Raw genomic sequence first — 13,382 nt, forward strand, 5'->3', positions numbered from 1 at the left:
TCACTCCCTAGGACACATTTAACCCCTTCATTGACCCCTAGTGTTTAACCCCTTCACTGCTAGTGTCATTTACACAGTAATCAATTAATTTTTATAGCAGTGATCGCTGTTTAAATGACAATGATCCCAAAATAGTGTCAAAAGTGTCCGATGTGTCTGCCATAATGTTAAGGTCCCGATAAAAATTGCAGATCGCCGCCATTACTAATAAAAAACTTTATATTATAACTATCCCCTATTTTGTAGGTGCTTTAACTTTTGCGCAAACCAATCAATATACGCTTATTACAATTTTTTTTTTATTTTGCCAAAAATATGTAGAATACATATCGGCCTAAACTGAGGAAAACATTTTTTTATTTTTTTGGGGGGATATTTATTATAGCAAAAAGTAAAAAAAATTAAATTTTTTCAAAATTTAAGTTTTTTTTTGTTTATAGCGCAAAAAATAAAAACTGCACAGGTGATCAAATACTACCAAAAGAAAGCTCTATTTGTGGGGAAAAAAGGACGTCAAATTTTGTTTGGGTGCAACGTTGCACGACTGCGTAATTATCAGTTAAATTTACACAGTGCAGAATCGCCAAATGTACTCTGGTCAGGAAGGGGGTATAATCTTCCGGGGGGCGGAAGCAGTTAAATAAAACACATACCAAGCACACTGCGCTCTCCACCTTGGATCAAATGTTTTATGCCAAGGACCATCTATTTTTCAGACACAGTCACTTTGCACCTGCAGACTGTTGTCAGTAAAGACTCCTGTTATGGCAGGTAAAGGAGTTATAAAATAAAAAAAATATTTTTTGCCCCACTATAAACGGAGATCTCCTGCTGGATAATGATTTACCGCTCTCACCGCAGGCTTTCAATGTGGACTCTAAGGTCCGTTTATCAACACTGTCAGTGCAGGAACACAGCAGCACACCCACTCTGAGGCACCCTCTCTGGTCATGGCCTGAAAGTCTAGCTAGAACTGCTTACAAGCAAAGTCAAAGCATAAATACATACCTAAGGATATAGAAACTAAATGTTTAATAATATCCCATTTGGGTTACAAACAAAAACACCCAAATTTCAACTTAGGTTTCACCAGAAAAGGCTTCTTCAAGGGTATACAGATCTACAAGTAGACATTGCTTATATTCAACGAAGATGGTATTTTGCTTTATGCATGTACACAGTAGCGTGCTTTTTTATGAGTTTAATTGTTTTTAGGAGAGCGGTGGTTTGTGCATCTATGGGTTGTCCACTTGTATGTTGGTATCCCCTAAAAAAGCATTTTGTGTGCCTTTCTATCCCCAACACAAGAATATTTACTGAATATTTTAAGGCTTCCTCTAATTTTACACTATACCACTAGTATGAATTTTTAGTGCTAGCTAAATTCCAAAACTGAACTATGAAGGGATACAAGCGGGTTGGAGAATCTGGGAAATCAGTGGCATATATAAGAAACAGTCAGCCACCTAGAGATGATCAGCTTTGAAAGAGTGCTGCTTGGCGTTGGTGTAAGCAGCTTCCCTTCTGCATGCTGACAAATTGTGCATCATGGTCATCATTCATAGAACATCTTGTATTTTTTTTTCAATGAATACATGCTATTCCGTTTGGACTAGATAGCAAGGAGGTGGTGATGTCACCATCGCCAACTCATCCAATCAGAGATAGCTTTAAAGTTATTGAATAAAGGTGGTCTATGAATGGTGGTGGTGCCAAGTAAGTGACCTTCTGTGGTCAGTGTGCAAAGGGGAAGCCGCTCACACAGAAGCTGTTCAGAATCTGGAAGAACATGGCTATCACTGTAGTATGACCAACTACTACAGATATTGTCAGCAGTCTATCAGGTATGAGATATGGATACATACATCGTGCTAAGCTCAACTAATGTAAGTATACAAGACAAAAAAATTAATGGAGTTCAGCTTTAATGAGCATCCACAGGCAATTATCAGTTTGCTGCTTTTTTTACTTTATTACTGCTTTCAGAATATTATAGCTAGTTGTAGACTGAAAAGAAAAGGTCCTTTTTATCACCAAGAAATTATGAAAAGCGTGTGTAGAAATTCTGTGTTACTATCAATTTTTAAACAAGAGTGGAATCACCCTTAATGGAGAAAAGTGTTTACATTGGTTGCATTGGATACTGTATATCATTACACTTTGCATGTTGTCAAATAAGATCTTAAAGCGGAGGTCCACCCTAAAATGGACCTCCGCTCATCGGAATCCCCCCCCCCCCTCCGGCGCCACAATTGGCACCTTTCAGGGGGGAGGGGGTGCAGTTACCTGGATAATCCAGGTAACTGCACCCACTTCCGGGATAGCTGTCTGCGGAAAGGGGCGTAGATTACGCCCCTTTCCGCAACTGCCCGCCCCTTTGCGCAAGTGCCCCGCTGCCTGCTGGGAAACACACAGTTCCCAGAGGCAGCGGGGACCGTCCGGATTGCGCCGCGCGGCTCGCGCATGCGCAGTAGGGAACCGGGAAATGAAGCCGAAAGGCTCCATTTCCTGATTCCCATACCCAAGATGGCGGCGGCAGGACCCGACAGACGACCTAGCGATCGGCTTCGGGTGCCGACATCGCGGGCGCGCTGGACAGGTAAGTGTCACTATTTTAAAAGTCAGCAGCTGCAGTATTTGTAGCTGCTGGCTTTTAAAAAAAAAAAAAAATGCGGAGTCCCGGTGGACTCCTGCTTTAAATGTTTGCCGCCTAACTAACCTGGTCAAAGGTATGTTCTTCTAGCGATAAACTATAGACACGGGACATTATTTCAGTTTTATCATGGTTCACAAACTAGCCATCTATAACAGTATAGATGATTTAGTGACAATTACAAAGTACCACCAACATTTTTTTTATTGTTCCTGTAAGTGAATTTTATATCAACAGCCAGTTTTCTTAATGTAAGATCGAACCCAGTATCATGCTCTGTAATATAAATGTTGAAATCAACAGGGAAAAACGTAACATTTAAAATGTATATATGAACATTTTTTAAAGGATATGTGCATGGGCATCCGCAGAACTTTTTTCAGGGAAGGTATCATTTTAAGGTAACCCATGCGCCGCCCCTTTTTGACAATGTCATTATCACGGTCAGACTGCAGACGTAGTACAGGAGATGGTCGGAGACTGCAGACATACTACAGGAGACAGTCTGGGACTGTGGACAAGATACAAGAAATGGCCAGAGACTGTGGACATTTCCAGAAATCAGTTAGTAAGGTGTCCTGTGTCCTCTATTTCATTCCGGGACACTGTATTGTCCTGGAATGAAGGGGCTCGGGACTAGGGACACACATGTGAATTGCTGGCGCTGCTGCTGAATCAGTGGCATCATTAGGGTTGGCGTCACCTGGTGCGGTAAACCATGGTGCCATCCCCCCTATTTTCGGGCCATTAGCCAAGCTTTCAGCCCAGCATTGGAGCTTGTTGGTGTGCATTGCAGTGGTCAATAAGGCCTGCAGGCAGTATTAGGGCTAGAGGATAGCATGTTAGGCACTTCCTAATGGCTCAGTCCCTAGGAGCAGTAATGGATAATGGCCGACAGGCCCTCTTATGAGACCCAGTGAAACAGCAGCAGTGATCCCTCTCTGACTGGATGATTGCTCACTCTGGGTTGCCTGGGGTGACTCTGGTCAAGAGTGTAGCATGTCTGTACCCTGGCAGTGGCTCAGACTTTCTCTGGTGGTGCTGTATAGCAGCGTGGCTCTCTCCCTGGTGGCGCTGGGCAGTGTGGCTCTCTCCTCTGTGGCATTGGGCAGCGTGGCTCACTTCTGGCGCTGGGCAGCATGGCTTTCTCTCTGTTGGTGCTAGGCGGTGTGGCTCTCTCTCTGACTTCTACCCAGCACACTCCTCTTTCTTTGTCCTGTAACACCCACTCCCTCAGCTTTTTTCCAGGCTGCAGTCTCTCAACCTCTCTCTCTCTCTCGATCAAGCTGTAGCCTCCTCCTTGTGGAAAATTAGGTTGACAAACTTTGGGACTACATGTCCCATGACACTCGCCTCTCCTATTCTCCTTTGACTGAAGCTCCATTGTGGCCAATGGGGAAGAAACAGAGCAGGCAGAAAGCTTGGTGGGAAACCTAGCGAGAGCCATCATCTCTTCTCCCTGACAGTAGGGGGGGGGGCGAGCGGGAGAAACCTCTGACAGCAGCAGCTCGCCTTTCCCCTGTCACAGCGTCGCCGAGTCCTCTGCTGGACTGGGCAGGGAAGAGAGCCCACAGTCACACTACACTGATGGGGGGTGGCTTGACAACACCTTGATGGTGTCACCCCCATAGGGACGCCACTGTGCTGAATGTAACAGTGCTGATCCGATCCCTGAATTGGGGGGGCACTTGACCCCCTTTGCGGATGCCCATGCTTATGTGCAGCTTCAAAAAAACATTTACAATAGGTAGCCTGTATGGGGTATTTGTAGACTTTATATATCCTCTGTTGCTTATGGTAACAATTGTAAGGATGCTGATGCTGGTTAATAGCATACAATAACTAGCGCAATGCAAAGTCGTTTTCTGCTATCCTCATGCTTTGTACCTAAGAATTTACAGGAGGATTTGTACATGAGCTAGACAATGGAGTACTTTTGCATTCACAAATTAGGGCCTTATACTAATATATTGTTTTGAAAATAATTTATTATGTTCTGGATTAAAAAATTTTGATTTTTTTAAAGTTTAATTCGGTAAATCTGAAATATTGCATATCAATATTTTGTATTTATTTAACCCAGCTGGTAGGTAAATCACATACAGCTGAAAGAGCAGAGACTCCTAGTCCTCCCCTCACTGATCTTTATGGATGCATACAGACTTCGTTAGAGAGAGACGGTCTAAAAGTAAAAAGTTAATGCTGTGTTCTCTCTTTAGAAAACTTATTGTGCTCTGTGGTTCATTATCATTGGTGTACTCTGTAAATGTTTATTTGTAAATAAAGTTTTTATATAAATAGTAACAAAGATAATATAAAACAGTTTGGAAATGCATTAAAAACTAAAAAATTAAAAAAAAATGTGTTTGCTTTTTTAACAATGACATCATAAAAGCTGTCTTTTTTAAAATGAATTAAAGATGCATTTATCCTTTAAAGAGGAACTCCAACTGAAGTAGATTTTTTTTCTTTTCGAGAGAAGTGGATCAGGACTTGATCCGACATGGGTTGTAGACTGCTGTCATCGACCCATATGGGTTGCAGACCATGCCCCTTTTCCAAATATTCCTGTAGATACTCTATTTAGCAGCGGTGGGACAAATATTCTATCATGTAGCCTAGCAGACTCTATTGGACTATAGGAAGAGAACTTGCAGACAGACAAGTAGCTGAGCTCTCTGGTTTTCATGGTTGTATCAGGGTAAACGCTGAAATATTGGCAAACATCTGATGCCTACATGTACATTTAAATAAAACCTGTTAAGACAGATATATGAAAAGTCACCACCGAGGACTTTTAAAGAATTTAAAGGGTGTATGATGTGGATGTGTGCTCCCGATTATAACTTCATTACTAAATCTTTCAGAGAGGTAGGAAAATCCTTCCAATGTGTTTTTTTTTCCAAATCAATCATAGTGACTAGGCTACAAAGAGGGGGTCATAATCACATTTCTATAGTGTTAAAAATACAAATCATTAATGGCAGATCCTGATTTAAATCTAAAAAGTGATTTTGGTATTAAATACACTGCATTTCTTTTGAGCGTTCATACAAAGTACAAACTCCAGGCATACGAACACAGCATCTATTGTATGCAATCATCATACGACAGAGGCTCCTGACCTCACCTCCACGTGATTTACCGAGGTCTAGTTAATCAAAGCACATTCAGATCTTTTGCAGGTGGACCATGTGTGCGCATAGGCTAAATAGAGGCTGGATGATGTCGCAGCTTAATCCGCTTCCTCACAAGCTTTTTTACAGTGTCCATTACAAACACAAGTTCACAAAAACCTGAAAATTGGTTTAGACATTTTCAAACGCACATCATATTGATTTTATAGTTAATGCTACTGTAGCAAATGACATTGTTTTGGGAATTGATATTTTATTTTAAAAAAATGATAACTTCAGATTGCAGATGTCAAAGTAATTTCACGTATAAAGTACTTAACCTAAAAGGTTTCCATTTGTACCTTCCAATATTATACCTATACTAGGGCTGCCCATCGTGGCACTGATGATGGAGATGATAACAAATTTGCAGGTGCTTTGCTTACAGATTTGTTGCACACCCTTTATACAGTATGTCCTATTTTCAGTAAGCCGAGTGCTCTCTATTTTTTTTTTTAACAGCAAAGCTCCTCCAATTGTACTGGAGGGTGACACACAATTGCAATGACCCTTACCATGAACAACTGCACTGTTATCAATGCAATTTTACATTCAGTTGTTCAGAAAAAAGCTCATTAGAATTGCACATTCTGGACTGCAGACTCTCAGAGGAGCTCCTTCCAAAATCATTAGTACATGTAAGAGAGGGTGCTATATAATGCTGGATTTTAGTAACCAGAGGACAACCTGCATGTACTTTGCCTAATCGTGTATAATTCAAATTATGCTTTGAAATGTGGCCAGTTTATATTAGTGTTAAAGGCTGACAATAAACATGTTGTGTCAATCTAAAGTACATTATTTCTTACTACTGGCTTTTCATCTTTCCCCATAACGTTTTCCAAAATAATGGAACATTCTGTTACACTATGGCTATAATAACTCTTGACTCTGCAGAAAGTGCAACACGTGAAAGAGTAACTGGTGAATATACCGATTTTCTAGCCCTAGCCAGGGTAAGCTGTAAAAAAAAAAAAAAAAAAAAAAAAAAAAAAACACTACTCCCATGTGACATACGGTATCTGCTTTTAGGGTAAAATACTCCATCACTTCATTATTTTCATGAAACATCAATAGCCATGGCTAATATCAACAGTTCATGACATTAAATAGAATTAAATATTGCTATAATACTTTTTAAAAACGTTTTTCTACACATGAGCAATCAAAAACATTAATTAAACTCTTTTGCATTCCACACAGTGGAACAGACATACATATACACAAACTCTGAATCGACTTTGGATGTAGCATTGATATAAATGGGGTATGGTCTAATTTAGTTTTTTTCTTCAAAAAAGAAAAATTATACTCTGTTATGAAAAAGAACCCATAAAGGCACAAAACTACCACACATTACACAGTTTATAGCTCATTTTGTGTTTTCCTGACTAAAATCTAAAGGATTTACCAAATGTACAAAGCTTTGTCAACAAACAGCAACATATAGCATTACTGTGACCTGAAAACACAGTCAAGATTATTATTTCTTCATCTAGTTAAAAATGGACAGTTCTGTAACAATTGTGTTTTCTCTCGTAACCTATTTTGTCTCTGGAAGAGAAGCATCGGCAGAATGTCCGCATAGTCTGCAACACTTTATGACAATTCATTCCATTCTGCCACCAAAATGGCTCCCTTAGAACATTGTCCATGTAAAATGAGAAGCTTAATTCCTCTTTATAGTCAATACTGGACCATCAACACGGTGAGTTCTTCGTTTTTTTTTTTTTTTAATTACGTCATCATACCAAACCTCTACATTTAATGAAAATCACTTCAACAAAAGTCAACTCCAAACAGTAGTGTTGAATCCATTAAAACAGAATGATATCTTAGCTTCTCAGTAAAAAAAAAGAAAAAAAGGTGCTTGTTGCCTATCTCAGTAGCTTAGTTTATAAGGTTTCCATAAATCTACTGTAATAGAGGTTTAGTTCCCTCTACAAAGTTTCCTTGAGAAAACAAAACGAAAACAAAAATACTATATTGCTTTTAATGGGGCTTTGTCTTACGAAAGCTCCATATTGTTGATCCTCACCGGACCACCATACTGAGCTAAAAGATGAAATTGGTGCTTTTTAAAAAAAAAAAGTCCAGTGTTTTCTTCTCTAGAAGATTCACATAACTCCTAGTCACTTTTCTCCAAGGTTCTTGGACCGAAAATCCGACAATACAAGTCAGGTCTGCAAGGTGGACTACACAACAGAAGTCATACCAAAGAGATCCTTACTTGAGTTGGACTGAAAAAAAGAACAGTTAAACTGTCTTCTTCTACATGTTTCACCTTACTACCATGTTTCTGAAGGAATAGTTTGAGAATGAGTTAGTTGACCAAGACATAACCACTATGTTGAGAGTCAACAGTTTCCATCATCTCACAGTCAAAGGGTTCGTTGAGGGTTAAGGTTTCATAGGATGACTGAGGATCATGTCCTGTTGGGCTGCCCTGGTTTTCATCTAATGCCATATTGCCTTGCTGTGCTGAAGTAATAGAATACTGGCATTGGTTTGTATATTCTGGTTCTTGTCTTGACACTGGCGGTAATTCACAGGTCTGATAACCATACTGTAAGATTGGCTGCTGTATGTGGATCTGTGTTATCACCTGTTGCTGGCTGGGCTGTATAATGTGTTGCATCTGCTGGGAATGCAGCTTATGATACTGACTTAAGAATGGATCATACTGAATTTCATCTGAGGCTGGCTCCAACACAGGACTCAGTGGCTGAGAAAAGCTGAACTGGTTCTGCTGCGTCGTTTCTTGGTGCGACAATGGGAGTTGTTGTCCTTGCATCGGATAGGTGTTTTCTGCTATCTGCATCTGGTTAAAGTAAGCCTGTAGCTGTGGCTGCTTCTGTAGGAACATGCGTTTCTGATGTAGCCTGTTGGATTTAAAGAAATATTAATTGTTAAATATTTGCCTGAAGATAACAAAATGAAGAGAGCAGTAAATTCTGTTAAAACATTTGTTAATTGTTGCTGTATCTAAGAAATTAAAAAAACAAAAACAAATTCAAATCTAGATTGAGTTTGGCCCACATACGACAAATTGATAGTACTTTTCAGTAGAATAGTTTAAAAATGTTGAAGTGTAAGATAACATAAAAGCAAATCCAATCAAAGAAATAAAGTTATATGAAACAATGATCAAAGTAGCTGGAAAAAAAACATTAAAATCAGGATGTGTGTGAAGGAGGAAGTTTTTTTTTCTTTATAATTTCCATCAGACTGTAAAATTACCGTATTTATCGGCATATAACACGCACCTTAATTTTAAGAGGGACATTTCAGGAAATTTTTTTTTTTAAATAAAGAACATTGAAGCAAAATAAGAGTCAGTTCCCATTAATGAAGCCTGATCAGTGCCCATCTGCAGCCTCACCATTGCCTATCATTGCAGCCTCATCAATGCCCATCATTGCAGCCTCATCAGTGCCCATGATTGTAGCCTCATCAGTGCCCATGACTGCGGCCTCATCAGTGCCCATCACTGCAGTCTCATCAGTGCTATGATGGACATAACACCAATCCAATGCTGGGACATGCAACGTCAATGCTAGGGGCCATCCAGGAAGCGGGATTGGGGGTCACTGTGAGCCGAGCTGAGTACATAGGAGATCCGGCTCTGTCTAATTTTGTGGCACTCGCCCCCTCTTTCCCCTCTGAGGCAGCCTATATTGGCGTATAACAGGCACCCACGATTTGCCCCCTATTTTCAGGGGGGAAAAAAGTGTGTGTTATATGCCGATAAATACAGTATTTAATGGTACATGTGTCGCAACATAGTAAGTAAACTGGAATACTGAACACACTTAGTCTTAACTGGTTACACACTTGGAGTTTTATCTGAAAAATTTACCAATAATAGTGTGAGGCCTACCTAAAAAAAAATCCCTGCAAAGCACATCTAATCTGATAAAGCCTCACAGTATGCAGCTATGTGTTAATTCTGATGCTCTAATATATGAAAATCTTGTTTGCCTGTCTGCTTACATAAGTTTACTTAATGCTTACTCATTACATAAAGAAAATATGTGCTACCAGTTTAGGAAGCAAAACCCAATGTGTGTCTGTTTGGAGGCTACATTTGTCATTTCATATTCAAGTACATACTTTGCTCAATGGGTGATACCTATATCCTCATCAGTGTAGTCAGGTGCTTGGCGAGAGAGACAGAGCATTTTAAGACACTTTGCCTCAGTTCTCTCTGTGCTCCCAATTGACTTAAGTTAAATGTGTTAACACTACCTCGCCTCCATTCACCAGGGGAGATGACAAGCAGAAGAAGCTCAAGAGAGACTTGATGATTGGCAGCATTGAATCATGGAAGATGAAGTTTGGGTAATAAATTTTACAATGGCAGTTAATGGACACTTGGAATACAATTCCCAATGCCAGCCCACCATAATGAAAGCGTTTTTTTCTTAGGCTGAATACTGAGGAATTTCCTCTTTGTTGTGAGGAGACTGAAGAATGCCTATCGATTTGCTATAAGCCTGCAGCTGTGTGTGTGTAAGTGAGCTGATATCCGAGCAGCATGACCCCTGTTGCTGTATCATTGGGACTAGCGAGAAGACACTGCTGCCATTAACTTGTTGCTGCTAGCAGAGACTAAGAACACAGGGACTGGTCATCTAACTAGCGGCAATATTTACTGCATGCAGACTTTATTGAGACTATACTTGTGTGCACCACCGTGAAGACTGGGCCCTGACAATAGCCGGCTGAAAGACTAGGGCTAAAAGATACTGATTCAGATAGCCACTTCACAAGAACTTTACTTGTTGTCCATAGTAAGAGGTATCTCTTTAGGGAGTCTTAAATTTCATCACTGTCATTTATATCTAGAGTGCACTATATATGGATATAGGCTACTGATTACAGAGGCATTATTGCAGAATTGAGTAGTAACGCTGTTACGGTTTTCTAAAACCATCACTTAATGCTGATTTTGTAGATTGCCAGGTTTAGGCTCGGTTCACACAGGGGGCGATGCGAGGCGACACGACTTGCCGCGCCGCGACCTCAGCGGCGACTTGCAAATGACTTCTGTATAGAAGTCAATGCAAGTCGCCCGAGGTCGCCCAAAAGTAGTACAGGAACCTTTTTTCTAAGTCGGAGCGACTCGAGTCGCTCCTCTTAGAACGGTTCCGTAGTACAGAACGGGGGCGACTTGTCAGGTCGCGGCACGGCAAGTCGTGTCGCCTCGCGTCGCCCCCTGTGTGAACCGAGCCTTACTCTAATTTAGCTGCATATAACTCCATTCTATGCTACTTTAGCCTAGTGAACATATTGTCTAGTGAACTGTGATTGACCTAATCCTTTACATACTCATTTATGTGCATACTGCTATTTACTGCAACCCGCAACAATTCATTGGGTTCACTAACCAGCCCAATGTTTGCTTTTTGATACCGAACCTTAGTTGGGTGCAAGGTATCTATATTGGTGCTCCTAATAGAAGTGCAGTATCTGGCTTAGCTTTGGTTAGGAAGCTAGGGTGGGCTGAGTAGTGTAGTTTTTTAGCACCCACTCTTTAAGTTCTTTATTATTTATACTATTGAAAACATACCTCTTCAAATGGTGACAATAGCGCTTTATGTCATAGCATAATGTTAATACCTATTGAGAATACACTGTACAGCACCAAAGACAATCCAGCACTGGAGAACAACATCCTGTATGCTACAAGGCAGACCTGGATAAGTAGTAATGCCTGGCACTGAGGTTCACCTGTGTTCCTGAAGCTGCTGCTCCAAACTTCTGGGTGTTTCCTTGCAATACAGTTGACAGCTGTTCTGCGTTTTCACCAGCAGATTCCCTTTCTGAAATAGAATAGAGAAAGACTGCATAAGAACAAGGAGCATTGACCGCCAGTTACAGCACAATATGCAAATTAAAAGGTCAGTATAAACGCCTGATCATGTCCATCAAGAAACAAATCAATGCAGGTTTGAATAAAACACTCTTAGCAATCACTTTAACACTCATTGTAGGGCACTAAGCTGAGAACCAAGAAGCCTGGATTCCTGTCACTTAACACAAGTACTTTCTGTTTCCAAAAAGGTCCTAACCTTTGGCTACTCATACACTCACCCCATGGTGAGCTAGAGCGATTTCTACATTACTCAGATAGTGAAAGGAATTTACTCAGGAAAGAAATACAAGGAAATAAAGTTTTAGTGTTTTTAATTTTTGATCAGTGCTACTAAAGCAATTGCTACGTATCTGTTTCATATGTGGGCCTTGTGAACAAACAATTAACAGCTTTATGTGACTAAAATAAAGAAAAACAGAAAAGCACATCTATAGGTACACAGAATATATATGTGGGAGGTCTGTTTGATATATTATGCCCCAGAATTTAGTGTGTGTGTGTGTGTGTGCGTGCGTATATATATATATATATATATATATATATATATATATATATATATATATATATATATATTAGTCATCCTCAAATGTGAATGCTTTATCTCTAAGCCCCTGTACACACGGTCGGAGATTTCCACAACCAAATCCGTCGGATTTTGCCCGTCGGATTTTGTCCGTCGGATCTTGTCCGAAACTGTTGCATACACACAGTCGGACAAAGTTGGCGAAAAATCCGATCTTTCAGAACGTGATGACGTAATTTCGTTACGATGGGACTACATTCAGGCTAGTAGCCAATAGCTTTGATGTAGGAATTTGATCTGAGCATGCGTGGCACTTGGTCCAATCAAAATTCTCTACACATGATCGGAGTATGTCCGACCGGCCCAGTTGGTCTGGAAATATTTCCAACATGTTGGAAAATTGGGTCCGACGGATATTCAGACGGAATCAGTCCGATGCATACCACACACAGTCGGATTATTCGACGACACGGTCTGATAGGACACATTCCGACGGATTCTCCGACCGTGTGTACAAGGGCTAAGAAAAGGAGCACCATTCTTAAGCAATATTGCATCTGCTATTTCAATAAATAATCTATTCACTGAGCTAGTTGTGTCTTTTGTTATAGGGTCCTGATATACATTTTTTATGCTCTTCAGCCTTTGTGGTTATCTCCTTCAGCAGAAACATGTTTAAATTCACTAAAACCACTTCCCAGTTGCAAGATGACCAAAGTCCCTCAATAAGGTGCAGGTTAACATCAACTGACTTCCGGCTGCTCATGCATGTCCTATGGCCTGTGCTTCCATAGCTTAGAAAGATTTGCAAATATTTTTGCAAACATACAACTGAGACTTTTTTACTCTAAATTTGAAACAGGTTTCCTAGGTTCCCCTTGTTGGCTAGAAGGGCTGATTACCATGCATTCAGATCTATGGCAGCATCTCCTCTTAGTATTCAGTTCATCTCAGCAGTAATCATCACAGATAACGGCTAAGATTTCAAGCAGTTCTCTGTTGTCCTGTGTGGGTCAATGAGCAGAGGATTGTAGAGGCATTGAGAACATTTTACCCCGCAGACACCTACTAGTGAACTGGTATTGGGAGAAGAATCGACCGGCCAAGCAATTATCTGTGCATGCATTTTAAAGACCTTTCACAAGAAAACGT

The 13,382-nt window shown here is 40.4% G+C and overlaps 1 protein-coding gene across 1 annotated transcript in view; it reads right to left on the reverse strand.

Annotated features, from left to right (window-relative positions):
- Nucleotides 1–6,023: 6,023 nt before the first annotated feature.
- Nucleotides 6,024–13,382, reverse strand: part of SIK2 (salt inducible kinase 2) — a 221,971-nt gene continuing 214,612 nt past the window's right edge. Inside the window, exons 14-15 of the mRNA XM_077456934.1 lie at nt 11,563–11,654; nt 6,024–8,711 (exon numbers count right to left, since the gene is read on the reverse strand). Of these exons, the coding sequence (XP_077313060.1) occupies nt 8,153–8,711; nt 11,563–11,654 (651 nt within the window). The 3' untranslated portion in view covers nt 6,024–8,152. The remainder of the gene's footprint in view (nt 8,712–11,562; nt 11,655–13,382) is intronic.

This window comes from Lithobates pipiens, unplaced genomic scaffold, assembly GCF_037356315.1.
Source record: "Lithobates pipiens isolate NorthernLeopardFrog02 unplaced genomic scaffold, aLitPip1_a1.2 Scaffold_27, whole genome shotgun sequence".
Taxonomy (NCBI): Eukaryota; Metazoa; Chordata; class Amphibia; order Anura; family Ranidae; genus Lithobates; species Lithobates pipiens.